General features: G+C 41.6%; 4 protein-coding genes across 4 annotated transcripts; 2 read left to right on the top strand and 2 right to left on the bottom strand.

Moving 5' to 3' along the window:
• Window positions 1–1,036: 1,036 nt before the first annotated feature.
• On the top strand, window positions 1,037–2,137 carry LOC127782711 (protein DMP3). The gene is made up of 2 exons (XM_052309978.1): window positions 1,037–1,142; window positions 1,235–2,137. Exon 2 carries the CDS (start codon window positions 1,363–1,365, stop codon window positions 2,035–2,037), a length of 675 nt encoding a protein of 224 aa, XP_052165938.1. The 5' UTR covers window positions 1,037–1,142; window positions 1,235–1,362; the 3' UTR covers window positions 2,038–2,137.
• An 871-nt stretch (window positions 2,138–3,008) lies between these two features.
• Window positions 3,009–5,103, bottom strand: LOC127782679 (indole-2-monooxygenase-like). Its single transcript, XM_052309944.1, has 2 exons — window positions 4,096–5,103; window positions 3,009–3,859 (listed from the first exon to the last, which is right to left on the bottom strand). Exons 1-2 carry the CDS (start codon window positions 5,044–5,046, stop codon window positions 3,236–3,238), a joined length of 1,575 nt encoding a protein of 524 aa, XP_052165904.1. The 5' UTR covers window positions 5,047–5,103; the 3' UTR covers window positions 3,009–3,235.
• An 8,795-nt stretch (window positions 5,104–13,898) lies between these two features.
• LOC127781590 (indole-2-monooxygenase-like) lies at window positions 13,899–16,047 on the bottom strand. Its single transcript, XM_052308570.1, has 2 exons — window positions 14,930–16,047; window positions 13,899–14,784 (listed from the first exon to the last, which is right to left on the bottom strand). Exons 1-2 carry the CDS (start codon window positions 15,905–15,907, stop codon window positions 14,176–14,178), a joined length of 1,587 nt encoding a protein of 528 aa, XP_052164530.1. The 5' UTR covers window positions 15,908–16,047; the 3' UTR covers window positions 13,899–14,175.
• Window positions 16,048–20,039: 3,992 nt separating this feature from the next.
• On the top strand, window positions 20,040–22,350 carry LOC127781400 (indole-2-monooxygenase-like). The gene is made up of 2 exons (XM_052308347.1): window positions 20,040–21,311; window positions 21,495–22,350. The coding sequence occupies exons 1-2, from the start codon at window positions 20,295–20,297 to the stop codon at window positions 22,125–22,127; spliced, it is 1,650 nt and encodes a 549-aa protein (XP_052164307.1). The 5' UTR covers window positions 20,040–20,294; the 3' UTR covers window positions 22,128–22,350.
• The last annotated feature ends 1,226 nt before the right edge of the window (window positions 22,351–23,576 follow it).

Genomic DNA, 23,576 nt, shown 5'->3' with positions numbered 1-23,576 from the left:
TATCCGATCTGATCCTCTTAATTTGCAACTGAGCTGATTGGGCCCATGTTGAGTTCAGTTCGGTTAATGCAGGCCTTGCCCCTCTAACTTAATTTAAGTCGCAGCAGACCGAAGGCCCATTTCAAAAGGAGGTTGGGCTTCCTTTAAGCCCATTACACCGCCTCCTTACTCAATTCCGGCCGCTTTAGCTCAACCCCTTCTAATCTCCATCTAATCGATGCTGATTTAAAAACTTAAGGGTGTGTTTGGATAATGGGAAATAAAGAGTAGGATTGGTATTGGAAAATGAATGAAGGGTTAGGATTAAATGGAAGAGGGAGAATGAATGGTTAGGATTTAAAGATACCTTTTGATGGGTGGGAAATCATTTTCCAATCCCATTATCCAAACAATTCCTAAGGGTTTTGATAAGAGTATAAGTGCAAAACAGAGAAATATAAAAAACACGTGAAAAATATAAGAATGGCAACTTTGACTAGACAATTGTAGGAAAAGAACACTGTAATTAGAGGAGGAAATAAAGACTATAAAACCTCTTATTAACATTCCTCAGTTTTTTTGTCTTCATTTCAAAGGACGAATTACATAGAAACATTTTTATATAGCATTTTCTTGTCTGTTGTAGCATTCAATTCCTGTGGAAGACCACGGCAACAATACATGGATCGAATGTATATATATACTTGATGTTGCTTTGTTCCCAATTCTGAAAGCAAGACATGCATATGTGCCACACAATTAATGAACAGTCTCTGTCATAGGGCCGGGCTACATGTGTATTATGCTACACTTGTACTATATATATATCTGCCAGCTGCCACGTCTTACTTATATTTTCGTCATCTATCGATTCGGTTGCTGCAACTTGCAAGCAACGACGATCGAGTAATTAACTTTGTTCAACATAATCATGCATGTTTACACTCACCTCATCTTCATTAATTATTATTAACAACACGTTTTGTTCACGATCGATCGATCAAAGGAGGATTAGCTATGACGTACGTTGCAAATTGGGTATCAGTTCTTGACTTTACGCCTTCCCAAAACAATGTGTGATTCGTCCTGCTACGCCTACGCGTTTTGCATTGCATGCTGCTGTCGTCGTCGTCGTTGCTTCTCAATTCCATCAGCACCTAGCAGTTGATCTCTTCAAGCCACATTATTTTCCTTCTCTTTTTTTTCTTTTTTGTTCGATACAACAATAACATATATGCTTTTCTATTTCTTCCAGCGCATGCATGTCCATGTCCATTCCTTCACGCCTTGCACAATCTCCATTGATCACCAATTCACCGGAGCAAATTAATTGAGCTATCTAGCTAGCTGCCTGTCCAAGAACAATCCAGTGATCGATCGATCATGGCGTCTCCCGCAGTCGTCAGGCAGAGGCCAACGGTAGGTAAGCAAGCTGGAGAAGGAGAGAGCGCTGCTGCTGCCGGCGACGGCGGTGGTGGTCGTCCGCCGGCAGCAAGGCGGCCGTCGCTGTTGTCGCAGGCGCTGGCGTCGACGGCGAGCCTGGCGAACCTGCTCCCGACGGGGACGGTGATGGCGTTCCAGCTGCTGGCGCCCACCTTCACCAACAACGGCGCCTGCGACGCCACCACCTCGCTCCTCACCGCCGCCCTCCTCGCCCTGCTCGCGCTCTCCTGCGTCCTCGCCTCCTTCACCGACTCCGTCAGGGGCCCCGACGGCCGCGTCTACTACGGCCTCGCCACGCCGCGGGGGCTCTGGCTGCTCGACTACCCTCCCGCCGGCGCCGGCGCGCCGCCGCCGCCGGACACGTCGAGGTACCGGCTGAGGGCCATCGACGGCGTGCACGCGTTGCTGTCGGTGGGCGTGTTCGGGGTGGTGGCGGCGAGGGACAAGAACGTGGTGGGGTGCTTCTGGCCGTCGCCGGCGAAGGGGACGGAGGAGGTGCTGGGCATCGTGCCGCTGGGCGTCGGCGTCATGTGCAGCCTCCTCTTCGTCGTCTTCCCCACCACTCGCCATGGCATCGGCTACCCCGTCACCAACAACACTACTTCTTCTTCTTAGTTACTTGCATCGATCAAAGTATATATTACTCCTATTTAGTAGTAATTACTTTACTCGATTTGATCCATTATTAATTACGGCTCAATTTTCCTTGTTTCAATTAATTGTGGATTAAGTAAATTTCATTAAGTATACTACAGTTGTGTTGATTAATCTTTGACTGCAATTCTGAAAGTTTTGTCTAAAATTAAGAAGCTACTAGCATTTGTTATGCGACAAGATTTGTCACCTGATGCACACCTAGCACAGGGTTTTCTTTGGGTAAGAGTCTGTTTGTTCTTAGGCAATTTCTTGCAAAGCTGGGTCAATATATTTTGCTCTGTTCTCTCAAAAAAAATAAACAGCTACCACATGATGAATATTGAAGCTCAACCGGAAACATAAAAGAACGAGAAGTGGCTTCGCCGGCGTCGAACAGCTCGTTCCATCTCTTGTTCACCTTCTCTGCTCTCGCGTACATGGTGCGTGTAAAACCATGTATGGTTTGATTCAGTTGTGACGAAAAATTGGCAAGTGCCGGATTAATTGCAGGAAATGTGTGTGTGGATTAACATATGTATGTATGTATGTGTTAACTTGGATGCATCCTTATAAGTACAAAAGTACATACATATGTACTACAGTATGTGTTAACTTCTTTTAATTTGGTCGTTTCTTGGAAGGAAAATGCAAGCAAAGTGATGGTCAGTAGATGGGCCGTATTGGATGGGCTACACTGTGTACATGTACTACGCTAACATGAAGTCCAGTGTATCAAGCTTGGGCTGCAAATATTAGGCGATTATTGGCCTTGTTTGGATTCTGAATTTAACTTGCATTTCGACATGTACGAATTGAGCTATGACCTAAAAGTGAAAGCCAATCATATCATTCTTTTTTTTTAAAAAAATTCACCACGGTAGTTAGGATTCCAACAAGGGCCAATGAAGGTTTTGTTGATGTACATCCAAAAGTACAAATGGAGTGCGACACAAATGTTATCGTTTTATGCAAACATTGTAAGTTGACATGGCTAAGAATAGCTTATTCTACAAGTAGTTGAACACACTTACAGGACTGTACTCACGATAACATTTAACACTGATAATTAATTTAGATGGATACTGTAGACCTTGACCCAATGTCGTACCGCATGCATGGCTATATATGCAGGATGCATATATATCGACACAATGTTGCACAGCATATATATCTATCCTCAATAATTAGCAATTTGCGGGACTAAGAAGAGCTTCTCCTTCCGATGTATGGCCAATCCAAACACATCTGTCATATCGATATCCTCCTTCTTCATCCCTGACGGTAGCTTCCAGTTGAAACAGTATACGAGGTTCGCCAACATAATCTCGAGTGTGACCTTTCCAGAATGAATTCCAGGGCACATTCTTCGTCCTGATCCAAATGGCAAGAACTGGAAGTCTTGCCCCTTAAAGTCGGTGTTCTTATTACTTCCATCCATGAATCTCTCGGGTAAGAACTCATCTGGCTTGTCCCAGTAATTAGCATCCCTACTAAGTGCCCACAAGTTAATAAGTACACGTGTTCCTGTTGGGATCATGTAGCCATCAACGTTGCAATCTTCTCTGGCGAGGTGGGGAATAGTGAAACCTCCCGGTGCATGTAGCCGAAGTGTCTCCTTGATGACAGCCTTTAAGTAGACCATGCCGGCGATATCATCTTCGGTTACCATATATTGTCCTTTCGGTGTGATGCGTCTCACCTCATCTTGTAGCTTTGTTAGAATGTGTGGTTTGCGTATGAGCTCGACCATAGCATATTCTAGAACTAGGTGTGATGTGTCTGTACCAGCTTCAAACATATCCTACGATAAATGGCACATAAATAATTTGGAGTTAAACAGTTAAAATGTTCCGTGTGGTTTATAGTTTCAACTATCCTTAGTTTTCTAAATTTATTGTAACTATATTTGTAATAAATAATGTTTATGTAAATTTTTTTTAATAAAAAAAATTATCAAACGCCATGTCAAAAGGCAAGATGTCATACATACATTAATAAAGAAAAGGAGAAAGTATATATTTTGTAGAAGGAACTCACTATTGATATGGCCTTGATATGGTCTCTGGTGAAGCCATACTCGTCCTGGAGGGAAAGAAGGACATGGATGAAGTCGTTGTCGTCGTTTTTAGCGCGATCGCGAGCTGAGGCTACATGGTCGTCGATGAGCATGTCGAGGAGTTGGTCCCACCTCCTCCTGATCCTGATGGCCCTGGCGCAGATGAGCTTGCTGATGAGAGGCATCCTCGCCAACCCCGGGAAGTAGGCCTCCAGGTTGAACCCTCCCAGCAGATTGCTGTTCGCCTCCATCAGATCCCGGAACACCTTGTTCCTCCCTTGCTCGCACAAGAACTTGCCCGACACCGCGCGGCAGATGAGGTCGTTCGCGAAGAACTGCAGCGTCTGGCTCACGTCCACCGCCGCCGCCGCCGCCGCCGCGCCGCGGAGCCTCGCCATCACCAGCCGCACCTCCTCCTCCCGGACATGGCGGTAGGCCTGCACCCTCTTGGAGTTGAGCAGGTGGACGGTCACCACCTTCTTGACGCTGCGGAAGTGGTCGCTGTAGGGGGCGAAGCAGGAGTCCAGCGCCCCGTACATGATGATGTCGGTGACCATGGAGCGCGGCCGCGACGCGAAGGCGAGGTCGTGGGTGCGGAGGACGGCCTCGGCGGCGCGCGGCGAGGAGACGACCAGGGTGGGGACGGAGCCGAGGCGGACGAGCATGAGGCCGTCGCGGCCATGTTTGGCGGCGAGGTCTCGGAGGGAGACGTACGGGAGGGGGCCGATGAGGTGCATGTGCCCGATCACCGGTAGCTTGAACGGCGGCGAAGGGAGCTTGCTCAGAATTAATTCACGAGTTTTACTATCCCTGGAACTTATTGCGGCTCGTGCAAAGTGGAACAGAAGAGCGAGAGGGAGGAGGAAGAAGAAGAAGACGGTTACCACTGCTTGTGCTGCAGTTTTTGCTTCTAGCTGCAGGATGAGCTCCATGGCTCACTAGATACATGCTAGCTGAAGCTCCCAATAAGCTCTATCGTGTGAGCTAGCTAGCTTGCATGCAGTTACTGGCTGTGTTATGCATGTGCTGATATTCTCTTCTTGAGTTCTTCATATATATAGGCAAACTATAACACCATGATCGAGATGGAGTTCTAATTTATTGGTTGTGTTATACTACTTGAGAACGATTGATCTAGATTGCACACACTATAACCATGAAATGGATAGAGTTTTAATTTATTGGTTGTATTATACTTCTTGAGAACGATTGACCAAGATTACAACTACGCCAGAACCGTCCATCTGTGACGGCCCACCAGTGACAGGCTGCAGTGCTTGTCACGGATGGCCGGCTTCACCTTTGACGGGTCTATCTAGAGACCGTAATAGGTATTTGGTCACCTGTGACGGGCTAGAATTTACATCTGACAGAGAGTTGCTTTTGTTGGGTTCAAATTCTGGCCCGTCACAGGCGATCAAATAACTGTGACGGGTGTACTGTTCTGATCTAGCCCATCACAGATGAGGTATTCACCTGTGATGTGTGTAAAATTTGTGTGCCCGTCAAAGATGATAAAAAAAATTCACTCTCATAACCCTCCCCTCGCCTCCCGGTTCACGAGCCCACGCCCATCCTTATCCTCTTCTCCTTCCTTCTTCTGCCTTGACCCTCTCTCTCCCTTCTTCATCCGCCACCTCCCTCTCTCTCCCTTCTTCCGAGCGCCTCCCACACCAAAGCCGCCGGGCGCTAGCTCTTATGAGCCCTTCTTCCTGTTGCAAGCCCGGCTAGATGCGTCTCCGACCGCCGGCCGTCGTTCTTCTTGGGCCTCCTGTGATCCCTCCTTCCCCTCTGGCTCGATCTGGCGAGCGGTCGTCATATGTCTCGTCCTTGAGCACCGGTGTGGCTGCAGGCATGACAAGGAAGGGCAAGATCCGGCCGCCGCTGCAGTCGTCCTCGTGGTTAGGGGGCACCAGATCCGGCCTCTCCGAGGTCGGGGGTAACCAGATCCGGGTCCTGCTCCTCCTCCTTCACCGAGTAGCCACCTCCAAGAGCTAGCCGCCTCCATCCCTGAGAGGCAACTGCCACAGCGTCCGCCTCCTCCTTTGAGCATTGGTCCTCGCCGCATCCTCCATCTTCGAGCGGCCGACGCCTTCACCATCGAGTACTACGTGTCAATGCCTCCCCCGTCATGCATTAGATGGGTATTGATCTATGTGTTTGTAGTCTTGTGATTTGATTTTAGACCTTGCAAGTTATCGGTACCAAGTTTTGGATTGGGGTGTGTCATTCTTGTTTCCGCATGATGTGTTGCCACTGGGAATTAATTGAAGGAAGGGTTGGATGACTGATGCTAGAAAAGTTGCGCTCTTTGGTGTTTTGTTTTTCTTGAAGGTGGTGAACTGCAAGTGTTTAGAGTTTCGTTGTCTTTGGTGATGTTGCTAGAAAATTGGAATCTGAACATTGTAGTTCTCAAGTAGTTTTGCGCTAGTTTGTTTTTATGTTCCTTGTAACATCAACGTTGTAAGTTCTTGGATTAGAAATGTAGTCTAAAATGTTTTGGATTATTCAGCGTGGATCTGTTACCGATTTTTCATTGTTGCAGCGGTGCACCCTTTTTTTTTGTTTGATTTTTCACACCTATGACGGGTCGACTGCTTCAACTCGTTTGAGGTGACATAATCTGTGATGGGTTTTAATTATAACTCGTCATAGATATCTCTCACCACTAACAGGTTGCTCATTACAACCCGTCACAGCCTCACAGGTGTCTCTCACCACTAACGGATCTTCACCCGTCATAGGTGAGGTTAAGTCATCATTGACCACTAATCTGTGACCAGGGATAAACCCATCAAAGGTGAGGATTTGGACCCGTCACAGATGACCTGATTTGGTGTAGTGTGCAGACATCCAACTTGGCAATCAATTAATTGCAAGTCCCTCTCCATTTATTAGGTCCTCATTTTGAGTGCGTTTGTGTACCCTTAAGGCCTTAGATTGCACACTAGGCTCCATCGGAATGGGCGATCCTAATGGGCGATCGATCGCTGGAGATGGGGGGCAGCGATCGATCCCCTCCCCCTTCCTCCCTCCACCTGGTTTCCTTTTTTGGCACCGCATTACTTTTCTATTTTAGTAAATTTATGCACCTAAAGTTTATACACCTCAAGTTTACACATCTAAAGTTTAGAGACCAAAAGTTTATATATCCGATTCAAATTTGAATTTGAATTCAAATATTTTTTTATATATAGTATTTCTATACATCTAAAGTTTATACACCTAAAGTTTATAGACCTAAAGTTTATATACCCGTTTCAAATTTGAACTTGAATTATATATGATTCAAATTTGAATTTGAATTCAAATATTTTCTATATATAGTATTTCTATACATCTAAAGTTTATACACCTAAAGTTTATAGATCCAAAGTTTATAAGTCAAAAGTTTACATACCCGACTCAAATTTGAATTTGAATTATATCTGATTCAAATTTGAATTTGAATTCAAATATTATCTATATATAGTATTTCTATACATCTAAAGTTTATACACCTAAAGTTTATAGGCCCAATGTTTATAAGTCAAAAGTTTACATACCCGATTCAAATTTGAATTTGAATTCAAATTTTTTATATATAGTATTTCTATACATAAATTTTTCTAACTTTTTGTTTTTTAAAAAATTTTGTAGTGTAGAAAGAGAAGAAGGGGAGGAGAAAAGGGGAGAAGAGGGACTATAGGGGAAGGAGAGCGCGGGGTGATCGCTGGGTCTCCCGCGCATTAGCAGTTTCGCATCGGAATTGCTATTTAGCTTGGTTAGCTGTACTCCTATAGCGTATATATACTTTTTTCAGGTGAAACTTCTCATATAAAAGTTCTTTACAAAGAAGCGTGCTCTTGGAACAAATTAAAGCCGCGTGCTACACAACAATTCCACATATTACAAATTAATATGTACTGCAACTTGGTTGTAAAGTGACACGAGAAACACAACAATAGAGTAGCTTAGCAAGCGTCATCGTCGCCCTCTTGCCCTCCTCCTCTTTCTCCTGTACTGTATGTGGTCCTTGTTATATTATATGCTGAAATTCTATCATATATACAGTATAACCATGAGACGAAGGTTTTATCAGCTATATATTGTCTTTTCAATGGTGTACTACTTGAAAACGATCGATCCAAATTGCAGAAACCCAACTTGCCAATATTCTATAGTGCATGCATGTCCCTCTCCTTCCATTAGATAAAACTCTTTTAATCGCACGTCTACTCATTTATTATAGATCAATTAAATAGTTATAAATTGTTTTAAAAAATAACAAGATATATTATATATTATATATATATTTATTTTAGTATGTAATATATTACCTTACATGCAAACATAAAAGTTCAAATTCGACCCCTACAAATTGTAACAAAAAATAAATTCTACTATATGTGTATACTTATTGGAGTTTAATTTATTATTTTTGCTATAACTTGTATTATTTTATGTGAAGTGATATATTATTTATTTATCTATCTTGTTAATTTTTTTTAAAAAAATATTATAACTATTTAATTAACATGTGATAAACAAGTAGACACCACACACGATTGATTATAATCCCTCTCCGTCCTTTAGGCCTCCTTTGAGGGTTTGCACACATATGTACGACGATATATAGCGCTAAAATAACAATTCCCCGTGCGGAGGCTAACAAGTGTAGATGAATGCTCTCTCACTTCCACATTTTACAAACGTGAAACTTGGGTGTAAAGTGACACGTACGTGCATGAAACACAATAATTAACAGAGTAGATTAGTCACTATTTTAAAAAAATAGCCTGGTCAAGATTTCATTTGAATTAAGAGCTAGATACTAGAAAGTATGGTTTAGCTATGTTAATTCAAGAATATTAAAATGCACAATTAATTGGTCAGAAATCTAGAAATTAGAGCTGATGAAAATATATTGCTTCATGGTCTGATGGTACGTATATATGCACCATGTTAATTAGATAATAGCAACGTTACAAAATACTACCTGTGCTGCCTTTTCACTGTACGTTACAAAATACTACCTGTGCAACAGTTGCGAATATAGCGTGTATTATTTATATACAAATTTGGTAATTTTTTTACTTGTGCAAGTTAAATTTAAACTTACGTATTTTTAAGTGATGTATTATATATACCTATCTTATCAATTGTTTTAGACTTTTTAATGACATTAAGATAACACACAAGAATGAGTGACATATCCGCTCGAGGGACAAATATACTTCCCGACCATATGCATCATGTATGTGTTATCTTCAAGCTAAAAAGGTATCTATAGGAAAGGAAATATAGAAAAGATTTTTTGTTTTCCGTGCGCATGCTTCCCAAACTGCTAAACAATGTTTTTTTTTTGAAAAAAAATCTGTAGAAAAGTTGTTTGAAAAAAAATCATATTATTCTATTTTTAAAGTTGAAAATAAATAATACTTGATTAATTAATCATGTGTTGATGGTTTATCTCATTTTGCGTATTACCCTTTCACTCAAACATAGTCTAATAGGTGGACTGGTGAACACAAAACAATTAAATGTAACACATTTATATCTTCACATTAAAATCTCCATGTGAAAAACGAACGGCCAGAATCTTAAAGTACAAAAGACGAGCAGTCCATGCTTTTATTTTTATAGTTGTCTCTAATGAAACATACGTGTATAGTATATGCATGCTGTCAATTCCACATATTATAAATGTGGAAAATATGTTGCTGAGTGATTCAAGAAGTACAATTATTATTAATAAAGTAGCTTGGTCAAGAACTCATTTGATTTAAGAAATTAAAGAGAAAATATTTTTTAGCTGAAACACATACAATTAGAGAATAAATATAATCAATTTGTTTGAAATGATATGCGATGTTGGACAATAGCTAAGGTGGAGAGGAGCAGGGTTAAAGACAACTTGTGGGTAAACTTCTTTTTAAATAGTTATCACAATTTTTTTAAAAAAAGATCACAATAATCATACTCCCTCCATTAAAAAAACCTAATCTAGATGAGATGTAACACTACCTACTACCTAGTACGACGAATCTGAACAGCTTAATTACTGTCCATAGATTCGTTGTACTAGATAGTGTCACATCATATCCCAACCTAGATTTGGGTTTTTATATCACTATTTTTTGAGCAGATTTATTTGTTTTTCATTTGTAGGTTGATTTTGGAATTGATATTTAGTGGAGGGACAGATGATGTACTTACACTGTCACGTTTTTTCATAACCATTTATATTAATTTTAGAGAAAAAGTTAATTGTGGCTAAGTAATTATAGGCATCTCCAATATGCATGTAAAAGTGAGCATAAGTAATAACTTAATATTTGTAGTATAATTTTATGCATAGGAAGCTATATTTGTAAAAAAAAATTGTGGCTAATCCCATACGGAATATAAAATTACTTTATGTCTTTTCAATATGTTTGTTGGTTTGATTAATCCTTGATGCATGCAAGAAGGACTAATAGAAATTATTTTATTAAGTGGATCGCAGCTTAAGATCAACGAGAGATCAGCTTCAACATTATAGCATTAGCTATATATAAGTAAAAAAGACATATGTCTATGGATCTCATTGAGAATCTATATATTTAACTATTTATGTTGTCTCTTCACTGCTAGTAGGTGTGGTGTCTTATCACATACTAGCTCCATCTAAAAAAGGACCAAGCTATGTAGGATATGCATCATGTTCAAGTATATAGTAGAATTGATTTTTTTTTTTGAATGAAGGGAGTATGCCTTGTCTTGCTGGTGACATATAAAAGTTTTCTTTTTCGAGGAACATATATGAAGGTGTTTTGAGGAGGTATACTCCCTCCGTACACATAATGGAAGTCGTTTTGGACAACGACACGGTCTCCAAAACACAACTTTGACTTCTTTTTTCTATAAAAATATTTATTGAAAAGTGATATATGTATACTTTTATGAAAGTATTTTTCAAGACAAATCTATTTATATAATTTTAATATTTTCTAACTCAACAACTTGAGAGATGTTTATGATTTATATTTCTAAGGTTTGACTTCAACATTGTCCTAAACGACCTCCTTTATGAGTACGGAGGGAATATAAGTGGAGTACCATGCAAGTACGTGATAATGATATTAAAAAGGCATCAATCTCATAGGTGGGTGAAGACAGACAGCACGTTTCCCGCTAGATTATCACATGGACGACACGCTTTTCAAACCGTAAGATATTCAATTAGACCGTAATAGTGTTGATGGGAGGGGGGGGGGGGGAGGGGGGCGTAAGTTGTATGTGCTGTAAGCTTTCAAGCAGGCCTCATCGTTTGCCCTATGATGTATCAGTCGCTACTAAAATTAAAATTTTAAAAGAGATATTTTCGACATAGTTTTTTTACAGCATTGGTTTTTAACTCGCTAAAAACATATATAAAAGTTTACTTACAAATTATTTTTTATCGCTGATAAGCCGTTTGGCATGCTATTAACTCCATTTGGTCCGCCGGTCTAGGCCTGCGGGTGTCATCGATCATGTGTGCAATGTTTGCTAATCTGGGTCTACAACGTCTGCAACGTTTGGCATATCAATTACTTAGAAAAAAAGTTTGTCTCGAAAAAGAAAGAAAAAGATTAAGTATTTCAAATTGATAGGGACCAAAGCCACCCGTGAATATCAAAAACAATGATGGACGGTGACATATATGTATATGCATATTCAACGGACATTTTAATTACTTTGTACAAACAAGTAAATGACATGTGCCATAAATTCTTATCTCTACTATTATAAAAATTAAAGATGTTTTTACCATGCGCTTTGGTACGTCGTGAATCCGTAGTATATCTTCCTTTCGTGTGTCCGATTCTATTTTCTTCTACCGAGCGCAACGCAGATGACCGATGCAACCCTGGGGTCGTTCTACCGTACGGCTGACCTCCGGGCCGAGCGTCCCGGCCACCACGGGCTGAGTGTCCCTCTTTTTAACTGATGGGCCTCATCTGTCTTGGCCCACATAATTCTTAGTAAATTATTTCTTGGTTTTTTTCTATTGTTTCAGTTTGGTGTTCTCCCCTAATTTTTCTTTATTGCTTCTCCCTATTTCTTCCGAATGCATGTACACTTTTATAAAAATCAAAAGATATTATAAAAATTAAAGATGTTTCAGCTGTATCGTTACATCGTTCATATTTGAGTCAGTTTTTAAGTTTATTAACTTTTGAAAATATATTAAAAAATCATTTTAAAAAACTTGCATGTTAACTTGGGACGAGAGTCGGACAACTAATTGTTTCATAATTCTTGCCAAGCCATTAGAAAGTAACGTACATGACATGACCCATCGCCCTAATAAGAGTTCCGAATTAGATATAAATACTATCAAAATAAAAAATCCCATAGACTTTTTAAATAGAAAAAAAATCTAACAATAATACGATTAAAATAGCCTTCACCCGTTGCAACACACGGGTATTTTTTTCTAGTATTTTATAAAATTCTATTTTTTTTTAACTGGGCAAAAAATTAATTGAGAGGCTAGGAACATGCTGCGCACATGGGCTAGCGACGTTGGGCCGGCCATAAAAGAAGACCCATATGCATGCATACGTGGAAGCGCTCTCCTAAGGCGGCCTAGAACAAATAAAACGAGTGATGTCCGAATCAGAGCAAACACTAGACCGCATAATCCTTAATTATTACTCCCTCCATATTTTAATGTATGACGCCGTTTGCTTTTTGATGAATGTTTGGCCGTTCGTCTTATTCAAAACTTTATGTAATTATCATTTGTTTTATTGTGACTTGATTTATCATCAAATGTTCTTTAAGCATGACATAAATATGTTTATATTTGCATAAAAATTTTAAATAAGACGAATGGTCAAACGTTGATTAAAAAGTCAACGATGTCATACATTAAAATATGGAGGGTCTACCTTGTAGACTATAAGGGTTAGGTCTCGGCGATCGATGGCTTTTCTTTTCTTTATTTATTTTTTCTAGCTTAGAAAAACGGCTCACGCGTGGTTGCGGCATTGCGTAGTATTACGAAATGCTCTAAAATTAAATTAGAGTGATGTATGCATACTATTATCTTTACTATATTGGGCTATTAGCTCCTCTCGTGATGAAGGGGCCGACGGTGGCCTCCCACGCTCGCACCCATCGAACCTCTCGCTGTCAACGCCGTACTCTGACCCCGACCTCCAGTTCTTCGATCGGGGTCGCCATGAGAAGCGGCTCGGGAGGATAAAGGAGCAGCAGAGTGAAGTAGCATATTGTCACGCTGCTGGCCTCCCGCTGCCGCGTAGTCTCGTGTGGGAAGAAGGGAGGACGAAGAAGAAAGGGATAAGTAGGGCTGACAACTAGGCCCCACCGTTTTTTATTTTTACTTTTGTCACTTAAATGTGGGGCCCACTTCTATTTTTAATTCTTTTGATGATTGGGCTATCACATTAGGATACTTGGACCAAATCAACGTGCCACTTCAACATAAATCGCTTTCAAAACCACCAAAGGAGTCAATTTGCACCATGTTTTAAAGCTCAGGGAGGCATTATGCCCGGTTTTACGATTGAGGGATGCGATTTGACAAGGGCAACATATGAGGAATACAAAATAGACTTATTCCTAATTAGGATCTAGGCCAATGCAGGCTGGGCCAGCTCAAGATCTAGGCCCAATATTTATTAGATCCACCCTGTCTGAATTTATATATATATATATATATATATATATATATATATATATATATATATATATATATATATATATATATATATATATATATATTTGAAGAGTTTGAATTTACAGGACCAAATTAAACAACCAATGAATATCACAAACATTAATGATGATTACATTGTTTGGGTGTATATGTAGTATACATTATACAAGTAACAGCACAAATGGAGGGTGATCCACATGGACAATTTGTTTTACAAACAAGTGAAATGACATGTGCCAATAATAGCTCTTATTATTACACGAACAATTAACGACAACATGTAACACTAATTGATTTAGCACGTGATTGCTGGATGAATAATATAACTTGCCCCAACGAACGTAGTACTGATTCTTGTATAGGCATGTACTTAGGCAGCTTGCGGGACTAAGAAGAGCTTCTCCTTCCGATGCACTGTCAATCCAAACACCTCTGTCATATCAATATCCTCCTCCTTCACACCTGCTGGTAGCTTCCAGTTGAAACAGTACATAAGGTTAGCCAGCATAATCTCGAGGGTAACCGTTGCTGAGTGAATTCCAGGACACATTCTTCGTCCAGACTCAAACAGTAGGTAATAAAAATCATGTCCCTTAAAATCAATGTTTGAATCCATGAATCTCTCCGGTAGGAACTCATCTGGCATGTCCCAGAATTTAGCATCCCTACCGAGTGCCCATGCATTGACGAATACACGTATTCCTGTAGGGATCATGTAGCCGCTGATACTGCAATCTTCTCTAGACAGGTGGGGGATGTAGAGAGGAGCTGGTGGGTGCAGCCGTAGTGTCTCCTTGATAACAGCCTTTAAATAAACCATGTCGACAATATTATCTTCATTGACTATTTCTTGTCCTTTCGGTATGACCCTCCTCACCTCGTCCTTTAGCTTGGCTAGGAGGTGTGGCTTGCGCATGAGCTCAACCATGGCAGATTCTAGAACTAAGTACGATGTGTCCGTGCCTGCTTCAAACATGTCCTACATATCGCATAAATAACATAAATTAATAGTGTATGGCGGTTTGTGTAATGTAGCGTAATCTGTACAACATGGGAAGTGTAAACTCTTGATTCTACATCAACAATAGCTAAATTTAAGTTGGCATGTAGCAGCTAGCACTCACGACAGGTATAGCTTTGATGTTGTCCATGGTGAAGCCATACTCTTCCTGATGGTAGAGCAAGATGTCGATGAAGTCACTGTCTTGTTGCTGATCATGATCGTGGCGGCGCACCAACCTGGTGGCATGGTCATCGATGAGCTTGTCGAGCAGCTGGTCCCATCTTCTCCTGACCCTCATTGCCCTGACGCAGATGACCTTGCTGAGCAGCTTCGTCCTCGCCAAGCTCGGGAAGTAATCCTCTAGGTTGAACCCTCCCAGGAGCGAGGCGTTGGTGTCGATGAGCTCCCGGAAGAGCTTGTTCCGCCCTTCCTCCCGGAAGAACTTGCCGGACACGGCGCGGCAGATGAGGTCGTTGGCGAAGGAGTGGAGGAGCTCGGTCATGTCCACCGGCGCGCCCGCCATCGCCGCCGCGCCGCGGAGCTTGGCGATCACCAGCCGCACCTCCTCCTCCCGGGCGGGGCGGTAGGCCTGCACCTTGTGGGAGTTGAGCAGGTGGACGGTGACCGCCTTCCTGACCTTGCGGAAATGGTCGCCGTAGGGGCCGTAGCACGAGTCGGTGGCGCCGTAGGTGATGATGTCGGGGACCATGGCGCGCGGCCGCGACGCGAAGGCGAGGTCGTGGGTGCGGAGGACGGCCTCGGCGGCGCGCGGCGAGGAGACGACGAGGGTGGGGACGGAGCCGAGGTGGACGAGCATGAGGCCGTCGCGGCCATGTTTGGCGGCGAGGTCTCGGAGGGAGACATGTGGGAGGGAGCCGACGAGGTGCATGTGGCCGATCACCGGCAGCCTCAGCGGCGGCGAAGGGAGCTTGCTCAGAAGAAGCTCGCTGTTGCGATCTCCTGCCATTGTCGTTGCTCGCGCAAAGCGGAGCAGCAGCAGCAGGAGCGCGACGGGAAGGAGCAAGAACACGGCTGCTGCTTGTGCCCTACTAGCTGTTAATGGCTCGGTGTTGTTGAGCTCCATTGCTAATTGCTTCATCGATTGAGGTGAGCCAGAGTGTTAATCTGCGCTGTGATTTTATAGCCGATCGAGCCTTGGATGCCTAATTCATCTATATCATTCATTAGTACGTACTTGCGTGTTTGTGTTGTCTGTCTTTTCCTTGTATTACTTTGGACTGCCTTATCTATTTCTTATGTTTATACTTATCAGGTAAAATGTAAATTTTTAACTTTAAAATTGAAGTTGATTTTAAGATTTTTCATCGAAGTTTATTTTTCAATCTTTGCTTTTGCTTTTAGATCGCTAAAAACACGTATATAAAAGTTACTTTTTATTTACAAATATGTCATTTCGCTTATTCCGCAAATAAGTGAAACGATGGCTCCGAGAGTATTGATCACTTATCAATAGTATACTCACTCTCCGTTCCCAATTGATCAACATACAACATGATGGTTTTACAGAAAAAAGAGTTAATAACTCTTTTATACTGGAGTACTATTGTCAGGGTTATGGATACCACATACCTAATAGTAGTTGACTAAATCTCGACAGGGCCCACCACATACCATGTCCTATACGGAAACAACCTGCGGATATGGAGGGAGTTTCGGATAAAGAAAGACAACCAGAGTTTTATATGGAAACGACCAGGACTACTCGGATTGTATCCATATTGGTTTTCCTAGTTCTACTTGGACAAGGGGATACCTATAGGTATAAATACAAGACCCCCTAGGAGGAGAGGGGACAAGACAATCGACAGACGATTGACACGATCAACATGATCAACACGGTCACCATGATCGAGACCCACCACAATCAACAACCACCGCAATATACGGAACAACAGAAGCCAATACAAGCCAACATATGCCAAGACACGCCGCCGGATATCGACTTCAGGGATAGGCATGGCTATTTCCCTATGGTGTCTCCGGATACCGTCAGGAGAGACGAAAGCGCTATCTCCGATATCGCCGGGCACGGATTCGAGAAGGAAGGCTACCCTGTTGTCGACTACGAGTTAGACCTTCAGACCGACATGTCGACAACAGTTAGATAGGCTACCCACATATTGTACTGGTGTGATTATGGTGAATAAAAGCAACTCCGGCTCCGGCCAACAGGATGTAGGGTTATTACCTGACAACTCAGAGGCACGAACCTGTATAAAAATCCTCGTCTCCATCTCTTTTACCCCAGTCTCGCGTATATCCTAGCGCCGACGATCCCCATATTATGCAAATACCAGAATTGCGACATCAAACGTCGACAACTATATATATCCGGATGTTGCATGTTAGTTGTAAATAAATTAAATAGTTGTGTGTATGGATACATGTACCATGTTCATTTATTTTAATGCACGGATAATGAACATACATAGAGAGTACAATCATATCAATTAGGAATATACTATCCTGATAAAAATATTTGCCGATCATTTGGAACGGTGGGAGTACGATCGATCAATGACGTTCTTATGTGACGTGTCACGTGAGTGTAAGTGCATTCATGCTAAAAACTTGGAAATTAATCAAGTGCATGTCTCTCATGCGTATGAACACTTGTGTACTTGGTCTTTTTCTCTTTTGTTTCGGTGGCCAATGAGTCAGTCTTCAAATCTTAATATATGATTATATATTTTTTGTTTTCTTAGCCGCCTAATATTATCGTATATATACCTGCATATATTATATTTTCTAACAGAGATTATCGCTATTAAAAATACGTCGAACTCTTCTGTCGTTCTTTGAGTCAATACGAAATGATCAAGAGACAAATTAAGTCATGATTATACATATTAAGCGCCAGTGGCGAATCCAGGATGAAAATAGAGGTGGTGCTAATACTCAGCACTGAAAATCATATTTCCTGAAAAATATGATCTTAAAATCCATGTTTCATTCTGTAAAATCATGTTTGTCCAGTTGTATTAGACCCTCCAATGGGTCATAATATCTGCCTAATTGTCTTCACCGGTTAGGCTTGGTATACCATTTAGCAATTAATAAACCATTTAGCAGATGGAGCACTAATCACACCACAGACCTATACGCGAGTTGCCTTCTTCTCTAAAGCTGCGGGCCCAAAATATACCTTCTCTAATTGCCTTGGTGTCCTCTGCTAGCTTTGAGCTTACCGGGAGAATACTTGGGGGCGGAAAATGGAGCTGGGGCTTGAGCCCCAACAAGCCCCAACGGTGAATCCACCCCTGTTAAGCGCACACATGTCTAATTAATTTTCGAGTAAGTACAATCTGTAAGTTGGCAAGGCCCTGTGCATGCTAGCTAGTTTCATTTCAGGCCTCAATGCTAGGAATTTTTTTAATTAAAACGTGGTAATTAATATATATATTTTGAGATAAGTTACAAAACTTGATAAAAGGATCAATTGCGTCTATATATAACAATTTTGGAGAATTACGGACCCATTGCGGAATAAGAAAAAAATATATTTGTAAACGAAAAGTAATTTGTGAATAAAACTTTTATGTACATGTCCTTAGCGATTTAAAAACAAATGCTGAAAAATAAATTTCGATGAAAAAACCTCAAAATCAATTCCAAATTTAAAATTGAAAATTTAAATTTTGGCTGATAAGCTTAAGAAAAAAAAAAGATGAGGCCCTTAGGCTACCATGCCACCTAAATATACATGACGATGACGACCTGCCTACTTGGATATGTTATCCCTTTTGAAGGTCAAAAAATAATGTATATTGACTTGAACAGATCTCCAGATTAAAACAGAGTCATTTGATTGGTCTCTGTCCCACGAGGTTGGAGTAAAAGAATCGTTTTACGCAAGAAGTCTGATCAGCATTACTTTCTGAAGAATTACAGTATAATATACTCCTCCTATACCACATCATATTCATATGGGAACAATCCGCATTCTCAAGTCTTTTACTTTATTTTTATTATAGAAAAAATTAGCCACGTTTACAATGCTAAATTAGTTTTATTAAATACTATATTAATTTCATGCTGGGTCAGGCTAGGCCTGTCCATGGGCTGCACTAACGACCCAAACACGACCCAATAAGACTCGGCCGTGCTGGGTCGGCTAGAAGGAACAAAGTCTATCGTGCTCGTTGTTGCAATAAGTCTATTTGCTCCCTCATCTCTTTCGACCTTGTCTTATATGGCTGGAATAAATCCATTTCGCATCCCTCATCTCTTTTGGCCATGTCTTATATGACTAACGTAAGTCTATTTTGCGTCGCTCATTTATTTTGCCTCCCTAATTATTGAACTGTACTGGGTCAGGCCAGCCCACCGTGCCAAGATAGAGGTCCAGACACGACCAAACATATGGGTCGGACCGGCATGGGCTCGACATCAGTCGGGTCATGCCGTATCTGGGCCGAGCCAAAACCTCGCGTCATGCATGGGCCGGGCCATCGGGCCCGAGCCTTCATATATATATATTGGTAACTCCAACAGAAGAGCTCGGCCGAAAGAGACACCTGTCGTCACCAGGACATAACTTTTCTTTAAGTCGAAATCAAAATATGATAAACGAACTTAGCTAGGAGAATCTCAATTAGTTTTCCAAAAAAAAAAGACAAGTTAATTAGGTCCAATATAGCACTCACTCAGGGATAACGAGTAATACATGGACTTAACATATAGCATTTTACATATTTGTTTAATTTTTTAGAGTAGACATCTTAGTGAGTGCACATTTGCCAAGTGAGAACGGGGGTGTTTGGTTTATGGTCACACTTTGCTACACAACATCTGTGGCTGTCACAGTTTGTTAGGCATGTGTTTGGTTCACTGCCACAGTCATGGCTTGCCATATTTTTTCAATAGCATCTCCCACATGTCATAGACTTAATTTTCGTGCCAATTTTGCCACACTTTGTGGCTAGCAACACTTTTATAGCTTCCACAACTTGGCTAATGTTAGTTGTGGCAAAGTGTGATCGACAACCAAGCACACCCTAATTCCTTTATGTCTACTCTAAGAACAGCTTTTTCACGTGTTTGAAATATCAAGTACTATGAAACCGATGGGATTACAACTTTTACAGCAGAAAGGGAACACACGCAGAGCAATATCGATAGAGATTGGGATCAGGACGAGATGAGTCGTCGATAACGTCAATAATAAATGAATGGGCCAGAAATCTTCCCGTGTTTTTTGGCTGGTTACACAAAGCAACGGCCATGGAGCTCACACACCAGTCAGCTATAGTGGCTTCTAACGCAAACAAGCGAAGCGTCCGAAGAGACGCGACGCGTGGCACAGTACTCTAGCTAGCTACCGCCTCCCAAGGAAGAGGAGAAATCGAAGGCATCCAACCATTCGTCATGCATCTAGCTTCCACAAACTTTCGATCGATTTCACTACAAGAAGAACCCTAGTTAGTTAGCAAGTATAATTAGCTCACTAGCTAGTACTAGCAGCCATGGTTGTTCAATTGATGCTCTTCTTCCATGACAAATTCATGGCTCCAATGGCAGAGGAGCCACTGCCCTTCGTCCTCATCATGATCATCATCTTGCTGCTGCTGGTGCTTCTTCACTACTACCTGTCTGCATCAACCAGAAGATCATCGGCGGCGAGCAAGAGCAACGATGATGTCCTGCCACCGTCGCCTCCGAGGCTGCCGGTGATAGGCCACATGCACCTCGTCGGCTCCAACCCTCACGTCTCCCTCCGCGACCTCGCCGAGAAGCACGCCGCCGACGGCTTCATGCTCCTCCAGCTCGGCCAGGTGCGCAACCTCGTCGTCTCGTCCCCGCGCGCCGCCGAGGCCGTCCTCCGGGCTCACGACCACGTGTTCGCGTCGCGGCCGCGCTCCGCCATCGCCGACATCCTCGCCTACGGCTCCTCCAACATCTCCTTCTCCCCCTACGGCGACTACTGGCGCAAGGCGAGGAAGCTCGTCGCCGCCCACCTGCTCAGCCCCAAGAAGGTCCAGTCGCTCCGCCGTGGCCGCGAGGAGGAGGTGGGCATCGCCGTTGCCAAGCTCCACGAGGCGGCGGTCGCGGGCGCCGCCGTCGACATGAGGGAGCTGCTCGGCTCCTTCACCAACGACGTCCTGTGCCGCGCCGTGTGCGGGAAGTCGTCGTTCCGGCGAGAAGGCCTGAACAAGCTGTTCATGGAGCTCGCCGCCGGCAACGCTGATCAGTACGCTGGCTTCAACCTGGAAGACTACTTCCCGAGCTTGGCGAAGGTGGATCTGCTGAGGCGAGTGGTGAGCGCCGACACCAAGAAGCTCAAGGAGAAGTGGGACAGTGTTCTTGGTGACATCGTAAGCGAGCATGAAAAGAAATCGTCGTTGCGTCGTGACGATCAAGTACAGATGGATGATGACCGTGATGATGATCAGGAGGAGCAAGAGTCAGATTTCGTTGATATTCTGCTCGATCGTCAACAGGAGTACAATCTAACCAAGCACAATATCCATGCCATATTGATGGTAATTAATCACTTATACATATGTTCTTCTGAATTTTTCTTTCTTTTTTACTATTAATTCTATCATCTAGATTAATCGAAAATTAGGTAATTGAGTTTTGTACATGTGTTTCTTCCAAACAACGTTAATATAATATATATATTTTGAGTTGACGAATCTAGCTAATCTTTAATTTCTGTATAGGACATGTTTGCAGCGGGGACGGACACTTCATATATAGCCCTTGAATTTGCTATGTCCGAGCTCATTAGAAAACCACATCTCATGACCAAACTACAAGATGAAGTTAGGAAGAACACAACTACCAAAATGGTAAGTGAAGATGACTTGAACAATATGCCCTACCTAAAAGCCGTCGTAAAGGAGACACTTCGGTTGCATCCACCAGTTCCGCTCCTCCTCCCGCGCCTCTCCATGGCTCAGTGCAATGCCAATGGTTATACAATCCCAGCCAACACACGTGTCATCATCAATGTTTGGGCTCTTGGCAGAGATGCTAAATGTTGGGAGAATTCAGAAGAGTTCATGCCAGAGAGGTTTATGGATAGTGGAGACACTATAGATAATGTTGATTTCAAGGGAACCGACTTTCAGTTTCTCCCATTTGGAGCTGGACGAAGGATTTGTCCTGGGATGAATTTTGGGATGGCCTCTGTTGAGCTCATGCTAGCAAACCTTATGTATTGCTTTGACTGGGAGCTCCCGGTTGGAGTGGACAAAGATGATGTCGATATGACAGATCAGTTCGCACTTACAATGGCGCGAAAAGAGAAACTCTACCTCATCCCGAGATCACACGTTTTCAAGATCACATAACACAACATATGGCCAACATTTCAATAGCCATGAGTTCTGTATGGTAGCCATAGATACCAAGCAATAGCGTAGTTATCTGCTATAAGATATATATAATAGTACCAAATAAAATAGAGAGTCCATTCGTCTCTTGAGGGGGACAAATAGAAGTAAATAACAAGAAGAAAGTCAATATGTTTTAAATAAAGATGTTGAATATATGCTATAATATAGCAGATGTCAATATGTACGTTTGTTAAGAAATTTATGTAGAATTAAGTACAGGTACATACTCTGTTTAAATGCGCATGGAAGATTCTTTTCGGTCATTATATAAAAAAAAGATTATTTTTGGTACCTTATATACTGTAATCTCTCTTCACCTATATATCGTTGCAACCTGATGGTGACAGCCGAAAGAAAGTGGCTCTAAGGTGTGAAGAAAATAGAAATTAATAAGTAACAGCAACAAATTCATAAGAATTTGATGAGGTTGGTAGCCAATTTCAGTCACAAAACAGTAGTGTACATAACGCTGATATTCTGGAGCAAGAGTCAGATTTTGTTGATATTCTGCTCGATCATCAACAAGAGTACAATCTCACCAGACACAATATCCATGCCATCTTGATGTTAATCACATATACACTTCTAAATTTTTCTTTCTTTTTACTATTAATTCACTCATTTAGTTTAATCCAAAATTAGGTAATTGAGTTTTCTGTTCATGCTCAATGTTGCCAAGGAAAAAAAAAGAAACATACAAAGTATTAAAATCCATCTCTTATATGGTTTTATAGACTGTAAGAGAGAAATAAATTTTGTAAACAACGTTACTATTACTTTATCGGATGAAGAAATAACCAAAGTAAAAGTTATAGATATTGATGAGCTATACAACTTTGTTGTTTATGACTTTTTTAGTTGAAATCACTTAGTATTTGAAATGTTGTTTGAAGTTGTCATAATTTGAAATTTAAATTCAAATTTCAAAGTCATATAGCAAAAAGACCAAAACAAAAGTTGTAGATATTGATGAGTTATACAACTTTATTGTGGATGGCTTTTTCAGTTGAAATCATTTAGTATTTAAAAATATTGTTTGAAGTTTTCATAATTTTTAATTCAAATTCAAATTATTGAAACAAAGTCATATAGCAAAATGACCAAAACAAAAGTTGTAGATCTTGATAAGTTATACAACTTTCTTGTTGACAATTTTTTCATTTAAAATTATTTACTACCCGAAAAATTATTTGAATTGAGAGGAGGGAGGCCTAATAGACTTTACGTCGAGGGAGGAGCAAAAGAGCTGGGCCGGCGACCCGAAGAGGGAGGAGGGAAAGGGGAAGCCAGCCCAAGGAGGGAGAGAGAGGTTGCGAGCTAAGGGAGGGAGAGAGTAACACTTGGGCCGAAAAAAACCCAATTACAGAGATAAGGATTTTAATTAGTTTTCCATTTATTTTAATA

The sequence above is a fragment of the Oryza glaberrima genome, chromosome 8 (assembly GCF_000147395.1).
Source record: "Oryza glaberrima chromosome 8, OglaRS2, whole genome shotgun sequence".
NCBI classification, from domain to species: Eukaryota; Viridiplantae; Streptophyta; class Magnoliopsida; order Poales; family Poaceae; genus Oryza; species Oryza glaberrima.
This window is presented reverse-complemented; position numbering and strand designations above follow the sequence as displayed.